This window comes from Staurois parvus, unplaced genomic scaffold (genome assembly GCF_062004578.1).
Source record: "Staurois parvus isolate SC_StPar_1 unplaced genomic scaffold, SC_StPar_1.0 ptg000261l, whole genome shotgun sequence".
Lineage (NCBI taxonomy): Eukaryota > Metazoa > Chordata > Amphibia > Anura > Ranidae > Staurois > Staurois parvus.
In genome coordinates this window covers 1112698-1126439 of record NW_028318057.1, presented here as the reverse complement: position 1 = coordinate 1126439, position 13742 = coordinate 1112698, and the positions used below count along the sequence as shown (strand labels likewise).

The following is a 13742-nucleotide window of genomic DNA, read 5'->3' as shown; positions in this document are numbered from 1 at the left end:
AGACCTTTCTCTGTGTACATGGCAATGTCGGTATGCTTAATCAGAGCTGAATAGCTAGTAGTTACTGGGACAAGGGAGGTACTGGAAGCAGGGCAGAAGGACTGTGTACAATGATGCCATTTTTTTTGGGTGTGGCTAACACGTCCAGAGTCTGCAACTGGATACAGTAATTTACCCATTCCTGCATATTCATTTACCCATACTTTCACACAGTCATATACAATCATGTAGTCATCTGCAAAGGGTATATATACAGTAGTTTGCCAATAAAAGAACAGCCATTTACTCATACATGCAAGCAGCCATTTACCCATACACTCTGGCATAGCTACAGGGGTCGCAATGGCCACCCTGCTCATACTCTATGGGGTCCGGGCGGTCTCCCTGTCACATTAGCATACTTCTCAAAAGTCTCTTAAGAAAATCCCAGAATCTTGCGAAACCGAGCTGTGTCCTGCTTTCAGCTGGGCGCTGAAGCACTCCTTTCAGCACCCAGCTGTCAGGGCTTATAGAATACATGATAGCTGTCAGGGATTCAGTGTATGCAGTATCACTGTGTGTGCCTGAGCTGGGCATTCCTCCCCTTCAGCCAACCTCTGTACTGCATACAAGCAGCTAAAGAGTAGAGGCAAGAGGGAGTTACTAGCCCCACCTCCTAGACCGATGGAAAGGGCCCCAGGACGGGGTTGGGATGCGCTTCATGGTTTCTTGCATCGGAGCACTGAAGGTATATCCCTCCTCCAGTGAGGGAATGTTGTGTTTTGGGGGATCTCCCCTACAGGATGGCACCCCACCCTTTCTTTTTATTTGTAGGTTCCCATCAGCCCTCCTCTTTGATATCAAAAATTTGGGTTCTGAACAGGGCCTACAAGCTTGTCTCTGCAGATCAGGTAGTCCCTGTTGTAACACTACAGCCTGTTCAGGTGACTGGAGTAGTATTATTTTACCTTTCCTGAGGCATTCCACGCAGTGGACCTCCATCCCAGGGACTACCATCTGGCACCTTGGACTATGTTGAGGGGCCTACTTCAGACTTTGTTGGGCACCATTTAGGTTTTACAGTGCTTTCACCCCTGGGGCAAAGCGGAAGTCCCCCTTGTAACAGAACGTTGCCTGGTCTCTATGCTGGATGATGTGGAGATCAATGGCCTTGCTCAAATTGTCCTACCTAATGATATTACCTTTGAAAACTGGTTCTCTACTGGTAGCGTGAACACAAAGTGGAGGAGAAGTTCCTGGGTGTACCTCAGATGAGCTCTGTGCCTCCCTGGATTGTTTGCAGGTGGAGCAGCTTCCTCCTGCAGAGTACATCCAAGAGACCCTTTCACCTGGGAGCTGGTCCTATTCCTTTGGCTGAATTTTTTACAGTTATACTTGATAAAAAGCAAATGTATAAAAAATGAGAATGCAGGGCAACATCTAATGAAACTAAAAGAAAAAAAATCTTATAGCATAAAAGATTATTGGACCAACGCATCATTCATAATCATACTGATTTAATTATTTCATTTTCACAGATCTGACAGAGATTGGGCGCAGTGCCAAAGCGTTCTGTGAGCATACAGCACGTACACAGCCTACTTTACCAGATATAGTTGTCACCCTTATAGAAATGGGTAAGTAGTGCTGAGTAATTGTCAGTATGAGATTGCAATTTTTTCATCTACTAACAAAGTGAATATTCTCAGGTTTTAATGTGGATACATTGCCTGCATATGCTAAGCGTTCCCAGAGGATGGTGATAACCGCACGTAAGTTTTTGTGAAATTTTATGAAGTGCATCTATATTTCTATATCGTTCAGAATGAGAAGACTTACAATATCAACATTTATGTACTTGGAATTTTTAATTCTGAAACATAAATGTTTCTTGGGGTGCAGGTTTAACATAAATATTTGGAGCATTATAGTATTTTGTTGGATGGCTTGTAGAAATGTGTGTCGGTATTGCTATTGTCATTTTGTGTTGCAGTTAAACTGATCATCATTATAATCCCACTAACATTATAATACATTTTAGGATATTTGGAATTTTTTACAATATTTATGAGTTTGTGTTTTTTAATGAGCTCCCAAAGAACCACTGGTTGTCCTTTTGATGGACCCTGATTGGTAAATTTACATCACTTTAGGGCTCGCTCCCATCAGTGTGCATGTTAAAACGATCCACTTTATGTGTGCAAGCTCTATTGATTCTGTATCATTATTAGTATTATTTCCAATACAAGGCACCGTTTATCCCTTATTTTTTTTTAACTTTACTGAAATGCCACAAAGGGGGAGATTTACTAAAGTTGGTTCACTCAGTCTGGTGCACTTGTGCATAGTAGCCAATCAGCCTCTAACCTCAGCTTGTTCAATTAAGCTTTGGCAATAAAACCTGGAAGCTGATTGGTTTCTATGCAGAAATGCACCTGATTTTGCACGCTCCAGCTTTAGTTAACCACTTGCCTACCGGGCACTTATACCCCCTTCCTTACCAGGCCAATTTTCAGCTTTCATTGCTGTCGCAATTTGAATGACAATTGTGTGGTCATGCAACAATATACCCATATGAAATTTTTATCATTTTTTTTCTCACAAATAGAGCTTTCTTTTGGTGGTATTTACTTGTCACTGAGTGTTTTACTTTTTGCGCTATAAACAAAAAAAGAGCAAAAAAAAGCTTCTTTGTTTCTATTATAAAATTTTGCAAACAGGTAATTTTTCTCCTTCGCTGATGTATGTTGATGAGGCTGCACTGATAGGTAGCACTGATAGTCGGCACTGACTGGCACTGCTGGGCAGTGACTGGCGGCACTGGTGGGTGGCACTAATGGGCACTGATGGGCGGCACTAATGGGCACTGCTGGGCACAGGTGGGTGGCACAGGTGGGTGGCACAGGTGGGTGGCACTAATGGGAGCTGATCAGGGCACTGATGATCACTGCCCTGATGATCGGTGCCGATCCCTGCTCTGACAACTGCCGACTGACAGCGTAAGGAAAATGCAGCCGAGAACTGGCAATTGCATTTCCCGGTGATCAGCGTGTCATTGGACACGGCTGATCACATGGTAAAAGGTCTCTGTTATTGGCCTTTTACCACATCACGTGATCAGCTGTGTATGTAGGGCGTGCAGGAGAGCGCGTTCTGGGAGGTTGTCATATGATGGCCTCTCAGAACTGGCCGGCCGCAGTGCAGCCGTCGTTTGGCTATCTGCGGTCAGTAACTAGTTAATAAACCCAAAAGTGACATTTCAATCATAGAAAACAATTGTTTGTTTTTTTTATGTGCCCTTGCGGAGACCTGCGTTTGGTTAGGAGCAGAAAAACACAGGTCTCTGCACATGGTGTAAATGAGCCTTTACAGTTGAAGCCACCATATCTAAGGACTGGTAAGCTGCAGTATGTTCAATTGTTGTTCCTGGGGTTTGATATCCTTTAACTGAAAGCAGGGCATAAAAAAGAATGAAACTTTTTGATGATTCAGATACATCTGCAACAACATATTTTGGTTTTACATATTTGGGTTTAAATACACATTAGGCATGGTATGTTATCTTATGGTCCAGTGGTTGAAGCATTTCGAAAGCAAGGGGAATCATGCGAATCTATTAGTTAGTTCTGGAAATAAAATTAAAGTGTGTGTATAGTCAAAGTTTTCTCTTTAGTTTTGGATAGAGTAGGGAAAGGTTAAAGTCTCTACCTCTAGCTGTGTATTTTTTGCAGTTTGTGCCCAGTTGGAGAAACTTACCTGGACTCCCTGTCCTGGAGACACAACAGAAAGAGAGAGAAATGCCATCTTAGAGAGTTGTCACAGCTGTTGTCACAGATGTCCTCATTTTAAGATGTACAGTACCTTCTTTTGCTGTTCTGTTGACAATTGTTTTCTTTTTTCTTGCTTTCATTTCTGGTGACACCAGGACAAATAGAGTGGGCAAATCTCTCTAAAGGTGATACAGACATAATTTAACCACCTCCCGTCTGCCATATAAGGAAATGACAGGGGGCGGTGGTTCTCTTGTTCATATGACATTCTCCACTCTAACCGCGTGTGCTCACCCCCGGTGCTCTGTGTCATCGATAAGCGGAAAGAGCCGATGGCTTCGTCATGTGATCAGCTGTGTCCAATCACAGCCACAGCTGATCGCATGCAAATAAGGAAATGCCGGTTATTGGCATTCCTCTCCTCACAAGCTGTCACGCTGACAGCTCATGAGGAAAGGAGAGCTGGTAATCGGCATTTCCATTTCCAGAGGGGACATCTACACTGATCATCAGGGCACTGATGATCAGTACCCTGATGATCAGTGTAGCCCCATCAGTGCCACCTGTCAGTGCCCATTAATACCACATATCAGTGCCACCTATCGGTGCCAGTCAGTGCCGCCTTTCGGTGCCATATATGAGTACTGCCTTTCAGTGCCCATTAGTGATGTCTGTCAATGCCCACCAGTGATGCCTGTCAATACCCATCAGTGCCACCTACCAATGCCTCCTCATCAGTGCCGCCTATCAGTGCCCATCGCTGCAGCCTTAGTAGCGCACATCAGTGAAGGAGAAAAATTACTCGTTTACAAAATTTTTTAACAAACTAAGACAAAAAAATTTTTTTTCAAAATTTTCAGTTGTTTTTGGTTTGTTTAGCAAAAACTAAAAAACACTGTGGTGATTAAATACCACCAAAAGAAAGCTCTATCTGTCTCAAAAAAAGTATAAAAATTTCATATGAGTACAGTGTTGCATGACCGCGCAATTGTCATTCAAAGTGCAACAGCGCTGAAAGCTGAAAATTGGACTGGGCAGGAAGGGGGTATAAATGCCCGGTAGGCAAGTGGTTAAACACATGACAGGAGTTCTGACCCCCTCACCACATTTTCCTAAACTAAACAAAGTTCTGTATGATCAGTCGCTCATGCATTGTTTTTCTTTGCAGCCCCTGTGACAAATCATCCTGTTGCCCCAAAAGCTTTAAGTGCCGGACAGAACAAGCCACATCCTGCACACATTCCAGGTCACCTCCCAGAATTTCCAGATCCCCACACTTACATCAAGACGCCGGTAAGAGCATTAGTGACAGTTCTTTATTACAAGGCATTATAGCACAACATTGTACATCATACAAAGAAGTATTAATTGCGAACAGTTGCATCAATATGTCATGAGGAGAATGGGGCCCATCAAAGTGAACATGCACAATTCAAGGCGGAGGAGCAATGTGTGTAGTGATTGGGTTACAGAAAAGGATGGTTAGTTTATTGGGGAACGTGGGATTTTTAGGAACTGTTTAAACCTTTTATAGGTTGATTATTTATATGGGTTATTTATCTATATGTCTCATTTTGACATATAAATGAATTGCAATGAGCAATGGCTGCTCAGGAGAAAAATTGCAGTACTGCTTTAAATTGAACAGGGGCACAGATATTGTTTTCCTATTTTGAATCCAAAGCAGGGAAACCTGAATGTGTTTCTTCTGAAGAGACTCATTGAGAGGACCACGAGAAAAACAGTGGTGGTAGGTGTAAATAAGTCTTGCAGGGACATCTTCTGGAGATGTTGTGGAAATGGCAAAAAATGGAGATCTAGATGTGTGGAATAATTAACAGGGACAAGCAGAAAACTAGGAATAGTTAAAATGATAGTTTAATTTACAGTTATACAGTATCTCACAGAAGTGAGAACTCCCCTCACATTTTTGTAAATATTTTGTTCTATCTTTTCATGTGACAACACTGAAGACATGACACTTTGCTACAATGTAAAGTAATGAGTGTGCAGCTTGTATAACAGTGTAAAGGTACTGTCCCCTCAAAATAACTCAACACACAGCCATTAATGTCTAAACCACTGGCAACAAAAGTGAGTACAAAAGTGAGTGGGCCCAATTAGCCATTTTCCCTCCCCGGTGTCATGTGACTCCTTAGTGTTACAAGGTCTCGGGTGTGAATGGGCAGCAGGTGTGTTAAATTTGGTGTTATTGCTCTCACTCTCTCATACTGGTCACTGGAAGTTCAACATTGCACCTCATGGCAAAGAACTGAGGATCTGAAAAAAAGAATTGTTGCTTTACATAAAGATGGCCTAGGCTATAAGAAGATTGCCAAGTCCCTGAAAGAAGCTGAGCTGCAGCATGGTGGCCAAGACCATACAGCGGTGTAACAGCACAGGTTCCACTCAGAACAGGCTTCGCCATGGTCGACCAAAGAAGTTGAGTGCACGTGATCAGCGTCATATCCAGAGGTTGTCTTAGGTAAATAGACGTATGAGTGCTGCCAGCATTGCTGCAGAGGTTGAAGGGGTGGGGGGGTCAGCCTGTCAGTGCTCAGACCATATGCCACACACTGCATCAAGTTGATCTGCATGGCTGTCATCCCAGAAGGAAGCCTCTTCTAAAGATGATGCACAAGAAAGCGTGCAAATAGTTTGTTGAAGACAAGCAGACTAAGGACATGGGTTACTGGAATCATGTCCTGTGGTCTGATGAGACCAAGATAAACTGATTTGGTTCAGATAGTGTCAAGCGTGTGTCACGGCAGCCAGGGGAGGAGTACAAAGACAAGTGTGTCTTGCCTACAGTCAAGCATGCTGGTGGGAGTGTCATGGTCTGGGGCTGCATGAGTGCTGCCGGCACTGGGGAGCTGCAGTTCATTGAGGGAACCATGAATGCCAATATGTACTGTGACATACTGAAGCAGAGCATGATCCCCTCCCTTCAGAGACTGGGCCACAGGGCAGTATTCCAACATAACGACCCCAAACACACCTCCAAGACGACCACTGCCTTACTAAAGAAGCTGAGGGTAAAAGTGATGGACTGGCCAAGCATGTCTCCAGACCTAAACCCTATTAAGCATCTGTGGGGCATCCTCAAACGGAAGGTGGAGAAGCTCAAGCTCTCTAACATCCACCAGCTCTGTGATGTCATCATGGAGGAGTGGAAGAGGACTCCAGTGGCAATCTGTGAAGCTCTGGTGAATTCCATGCCCAGTTAAGGCAGTGCTGGAAAATAATGGTGGCCACACAAAATATTGGCACTTTGGGTCCAATTTAAACATTTTCACTTAGAGGTGTACTCACTTTTGTTGCCAGCGTTTTAGACTTTAATGGCTGTGTGTTCTTATTTTGAGGGGACAGCAAATTTATACAAGCTGTACACTCACTACTTTACATTGTAGTAAAGTGTCATTTATTCAGTGTTGTCACATGAAAAGATATAATAAAATATTTACAAAAATGTGAGGGGTGTACTCACTTCTGTGAGATACTGTATATTGGGAGTGTTCAACAAAAAAGATGGCAGTAAAAGTAACAAACCCAATAGCAGATGTACAATAAAGATTGTGCAGCGATAAAATTAAAATAGAATTTCATGCAATAAAAATTCATACAATAAAAATTGCTAAAAGTGATGGCATATACTTGGTGAATACGGTCTTAGCCACATTAAATGAGATAAAAATTAATAAAATATAAATACACCACTAAGGTGAACAGTGTCCGTGCAAAGTTAAAAAATAAATGTCAAAAACAGAAGTCCAAAATCAATCAAGGTTTTCACTACTTGTGCTCCACTATAGTGTTCATCAGGCGTGCTCTCTCTTCCATGCACAAACCTCCACCAATATGCACTCAGCAGAACTTACAGCATATAGAGCTTGATGAAACACTGCACAGCCGGAAAGACCTTCTCAGATCACTTACGTGCTGACGTTACGCCTCCGTGTCTGGACCTCGGAGCTTTGGTCATCTTTGTAAGTCCGGACGGATTTTTTCTTGTGATGCTGGTTTTATGTTATTTATTGGTAATTTAATTTTCATAAATACTACACTATATATACTTCATTCTGGGCTCTGGATGGAGAGCGATTCCCTGACAGGCCCCCTCCAGGCAGCGATCTTTATCCATGCTAAAGAGCGACTTTATTTCATTTAATGTGGCTGAGACCGTATTCACCAAGTATATGCTATCACTTGTAGCAACTTTGGGAACAACAGCAACGCAGCCACAAAGTGGTAGACCATGTATAATGACAGAGCGGGGTCAGCGCATGCTGAAGCGCACAGTGCGCAGAAGTCACCAACTGTCTGCAGAGTCAATAGCTAAAGACCTCCAAACGTCATGTGGTCTTCAGATTAGCAGAACAGTGCATAGAGAGCATCATTGAATGGGTTTCCATGGCCAAGCAGCTGCATCCAAGCCTTATATCGCCCAGTACAGTGCAGAACTTCGGATGCAGTGGTGTAAAGCACACCGCCACTGGACTCCAGACCAGTGGAAACATGTTCTCTGGAGTAACTAATCACGCTTCTCTGTCTGGAAATCCGATGGATGTGTTTGGGTTTCACAGTTGCCAGAACAGTACTTGCCTGACTGCATTGTGCCAAGTGTAAAGTTTGGTGCAGGGGGGATTATGGTGTGTGGTTGTTTTTCAGGGGTTGGGCTTGGCCCCTTAGTTCCAGTGAAGGGAACTCTTAAGGCGTCAGCATACCAAGACATTTTGGACAATTTCATGCTCCCAACTCTGGGAACAGTTTGGGGGTGAGCCCTTCCTGTTTCAGCATGACTGCGCACCAGTGCACAAAGCAAGGTCCATAAAGACATGGATGAGCGAGTTTGGGGTGTGTTTTTGTTTTTTTTGTGTGTGTGTATGTGTATATATTATATAGTATATTGTCATATTATCTGGTCAAGGAAATTAAACTTACCGTATTTTCCGGCGTATAAGACGACTTTTTAACCCCTGGAAATCTTCTACAAAGTCGGGGGTCGTCTTATACGCCGGGTGTTGTGCTGAAACCTTACCTGTACTTCCGAGCTGACGCTTCTGCGCATGTCTTCGGCAGCAGTAGACGATCGCTGATCACCATTCCTCGCAGAACTGCATGAGACGTCGGATGCAGCCGTTCAGTGCTCGATTGAGCTTGACTGAAACTGTGACATGTGCAGAAGCGTCTTCTTGCCGCTACCCGATGTGTATCCCTTCTCTGCATATCACAGTTTCAGTCAAGCTCAATCGAGCACTGAACGGCTGCATCCGACGTCTCATGCAGTTCTGTGAGGAATGGTGATCAGCGATCGTCTACTGCTGCCGAAGACATGTGCAGAAGCGTCAGCTAGGCAGTACCTTGCAGGAAATACGGTAATTAACATTAATTATTATATATTAATAACTGTGGCAGTTCTCAGATCATCTTGGAGACAGGGAGGGCTGGGCAGGCAGGGAGAGCTGACCCACCCAATCCAAGCAGGCTTTGTATGCAGTGTGCACAGAAAATACTGGTACATCGCTTGCCGTGATTGGTTGGTAGAGGGGGGTAGTCTTATACGGCGAGTATAGCCCAAAGCCTATATTTTAACAGGAAAAGTAGGGGGGTCGTCTTATACGCCCAGTCGTCTTATACGCCGGAAAATACGGTAAGTAAAAAAAATGTAAATAAGAATTTCCAGTTGAAATAACATATTCATTTTACAACATCCAATAGCCAGCCATTGTCTTAGCTATAAATGGGACCAATCAAGGAACGAACGTAACATATGAAAGAATTGGAAATCCACAAAACAATTGACTGGTTTCACACTATTTCTATAGTGCTGCTGCTCGACAGAAGTCAATCTAATAATCAATTTTGGTTGAGCTGGCTTGTTGGAAACTTTTTCTTGGTCAGTGCCTGCAGCCAATTAGCCGTAGCTGCTGATCAGTGTATTCTGACACCTGAGGATTCCTTCATCCTTGCTTGTGTGGAAAGGGAAATCCGATCACTTTTATCAGCCCTGTGACTAATCGAAAAAAAAAAAAAATTAGTTGTCTATAGCCAACCTAAGTGAATAAGCTGCACACGAAACACACATGTGGGAACAGTTTGGGTATGGCCCCTTCCTGTTCTAACATGACTGTACACCAGTGCACAAAGCAAGGTCCATAAAGACATGGATGAGCAAGTTTGGGGTGGAGGAACATGACTGACCTGCACAGAACCCTGACTTCAACCCGATAGAACACCTTTGGGATGAAATGAATTGGAGATTTCAAGCCAGGCCTTCACATCTGACAGCAGTGCCTGATCTCACAAATGTGCTTCTGGAAGAATGATCAAACATTCCCATAGAGACACTCCGAAACCTTGTGGACAGCCTTCCCAGAAGAGTTGAAGCTGTTATAGCTACAAAGGGTGGGCCAACTCAATATTAAACCCTACAGACTAAGACTGGGATGCCATTAAAGTTCATGTGTAAAGGCAGGCGTCCCAATACTTTTGGCAATATAGTGTATGTATGAGGAAATCCATGAAAGAGCACAGTCTCTAAAGTTCATAGTCTGTCACTGTCAGGTCATAGTTTTCAGAGTCAAAAGAAAAGCTTTTTTTTAGATCGGCTTTTGCTTTGAGGATGCAATGAGCCACTTTTGTTTGGGTTTAAGTTTTTTGAGTATGCGGGGTGAAGAGGATCAAGCAGTGTGTTAGATGTGACGAATAGGATCAGGTTAGCCTGTTAGGGAAGAGCCATTCAAGTAGTCTGGAAACACATGGGAGAACAGCAAGGCCTTTTGCACAAGGGATTAAAAAAAGACACATTTCTTACTGATATGGATATACTGTAGATGCTTTGTTGTCTATGGAACAATGCACACAGCTGTGTAAAGATCAGTAATGCAGCCCTATGTACAAAGCTGTAAAACAAAAATAGAAAATTTTACATTTGAATGCAGTAATTTATGCGCATTAGCGTTTATACACACAGGTATATTGCACTGGCAACTGAAAGAGGACAAAAAAAATTTTTTATGAACCTATACGCATACAGACATTTACACAAGGTCTTTACCGAACATTTTACTCAGGATCAAAAGGATCCTGAATGGAAACATAAGTACAGTAATTTCCGCCCATGTGCCAGAGGCCTAAAGAGACTGTAGACATAGATAAAGAATAGAAAAGTATTAATAGACATTCTACAGTAGAAATAGAATAATAAAATGTGCCTTTGTTAAGGGATATGTTGGTGTGTTTAAATGTATAAAAGTTGTTGAATGTATACTTATTGATTGATAATGATATGTAATTTCTGGCAGGGATGTGAAGAATTACTTAAAGCGAAGCGATAGTGTGAACTGTAAATACAATTTGCAAGACAGGTGTTAACTGTCTTATTTGCCAAAGAATTTGTAGTTCTCCCACTGCTTTTTAAGATTCATACACCTTTGCCAGTCAACACAGTTGCAGGGTGACACAACTTCCGTTTCATTAGTTCTTTACTGTTTTTAAAGTATATGTAAACCTTAAATCTAATTTTCAGTATGTTTGACATCATGCCTCACTGTACACAGTTTTCGTAAGCAAATTGTGTTTTTGTGCTTCTGTTGCAAAGTTTTTATAACCAGGAGATCCTGTCAGTAATAGCACTTTCTGTTGTAAGTTGACAACACCAAGCCACTGTCTCTCAGTTAACAGTACAAGGGCTAACGTAAAACCTGGTATACACTGAAAGTGTTTTTCATTCAACCCAATGTGCTGAACATAAAAAAACTGAGGAGGTCTCTGTAGTAATGATGCGATGTTAGTGCAGCCATCTTCCCACTGAGCTATTGTATTCTGAGAGGGAGACTTCCTGCCGGAACACACTGATCAGCACTCACAGCCATTGGCTGAGCGTGCTGATAAGACATCGACTGGCTACTGGTTTGCCAGCATGCTCGTTCAACAGAAGCCGGCTGTGACATCGGCTTCTGTCAAACAAAAACCTGTACACACAGGCTGAATGTCAGCAGGTATCTACTGTACCAGCTGATTTCAGTTGATATTCGGGCCATATGTGTACGTGGCTTAAGGAGCACTTACAGCAGATTTACAGGGCTGCTGCTAATTGTTAGTCAGTGGCTTAGCATTATCAGCCTACAGGGGAAAAGGGACTTCTAGGTTCTCATCGAGGTGGCAGGATTGGGGATGCTGTTGTAAAATTGGAGGCAGCCCAGTTGAAGGGAGACTGTCAAGGGGAGACAGAGAGGAAATGTTTTACAGTCTATTACTCTTATTGCAGACCTGTAGAGAACCAGTGGGGGATTACCAGGTCCTTCGAGAGAAGGCAGCATCTCAGCGTAGAGATGTGGAAAGAGCACTAACGCGATTTATGGCAAAGACTGGCGAAACCCAGAGTCTCTTCAAGGATGACACCAGCATTTTCCCATGTAAGACAGCATTTTTTTCAATGTGCTGTGTAAGCCAATCCTTTCTTTGTATAGTGTGTGTGTTAAATAAGTTTCATTTATTTATTTTTTTTATTTTACTTGCTCACTGCTCAAGGAGTGTTCTACCTTCATTATCACATTTCCTTCTTTGCCAGTGATTGCCGCTCGCCCTTTGTCCATCCCATATTTGAATGCCCTTCTCCCATCAGAATTGGAGCTGCAGCAAGTAGAAGAGACTGATTCTTCTGAACAAGATGACCAGACTGATACAGAAAACCTTTCTATGCATCTACATGCGGTATTGTATTTAACAATCTTATTTGTGGTTTTCTTGAATTTGTCCTTCTTTTTCTTTGCTTGTTGCCATAGATTTATGTTTTAGTTTCCATTATACAGGTAATTACCTAAATTCAGCATGTAGAGCAAAGATACTAATGACAAATTAGTGTTTTCGATGTGGAAGATTCTTAACAGTACAGTGCTGTATTTGGACTTCTAAATTTGAGGGTGGCAGCAGAGTGTTAACCTTCAACAAAAGTAGAAGTTTGGATTTAGGTTGATACCATTTATTTGCTAAATAAATAAATTGCTATGCAAACCTTCAAAGAATGCTGGCCACTTCTTTAGGTAATATGAACTGATACTAAGAAACAAAGTTAAGTCCCCTTTGATGTGGAGATGAGCCTGTATGATGGTTCACAGAGATTCATAGTTTAAACAGCGTAGAGACCTGTAGGGCATGTTGCATGTATGATAAGGTGTACTAAATTAGAGGATTTGAAGGAGAAGGTGACCCAGGGATGTTCAATTTTTATGGCCCGATGACCAGGACATTTTGGGCGCCGAGCAGATAGTTTCTTTGAACCTTTAGTCCTGCTGGGGGTAAGCAGCAGGGCTCACCTGTCAGATGGAAGCATTCAGGTGGCAATGCTGCTGCCGATTGCTTCCACACAGCCCCTTAAAGTTTCAGCCTCTTCCTCCTAGGGCACTGGCAGTGAAAGGGATAAAGGATAAGCCTGACGCTCTCCTTTCCTGACAAGCACCCAATCGGTGCTCATTACACTGCAAGGCCTCTCTCCTCCCTCCTAGTCCCTGGGTGCGATGCTGGTGACAGGTAGGTAGGGAGGAGGAGATAAACAGAACAATGTTAAAATTATTACACGTTTAGGTCACCATAAAGCCCCTTTTGTTTTTAAAAGCCCCAGACATTTCTAAAATCACCTCCGATTTAAATAGGATTTAAATAAAAACATTTTTAAATGATTTTTTTTTTAATTTGAACCAGTAGATTGTCATAAAGGACAAGTAGATTGGGACCCTGATTTTGTCTCTGGACAACTAGTTTTTCCAAAAATGTCCACACTCTTGAGGTGTCTTTCATTCTGTTCCGCAAGTCTGGTATTGGTACCCTGTTAGTGACATACAGTATCTCACAATTATATTATTCTATATCTTTTCATGTGACAACCCTGAATAAATGACACTTTGCAACAATGTAAAGTAGTGAGTGTACAGCTTGTATAAAATTGTAAATTTGCTGTTCCCTCAAAATAACTCAACACACAGCCATTAATGT

At 42.5% G+C, this 13742-nt stretch overlaps 1 protein-coding gene across 2 annotated transcripts in view; it reads left to right on the top strand.

The window, feature by feature from the left end:
* Positions 1–13742, top strand: part of TAF8 (TATA-box binding protein associated factor 8) — a 38074-nt gene that overhangs the window by 15979 nt on the left and 8353 nt on the right. The window contains exons 3-7 of one of the 2 annotated variants that reach the window (XM_089681151.1): positions 1518–1616; positions 1689–1751; positions 4918–5042; positions 12019–12166; positions 12322–12464. In XM_089681151.1, coding sequence (XP_089537277.1) covers positions 1518–1616; positions 1689–1751; positions 4918–5042; positions 12019–12166; positions 12322–12464 — 578 coding nt within the window. The remainder of the gene's footprint in view (positions 1–1517; positions 1617–1688; positions 1752–4917; positions 5043–12018; positions 12167–12321; positions 12465–13742) is intronic. The other variant, XM_089681152.1, reaches the window with a different exon arrangement.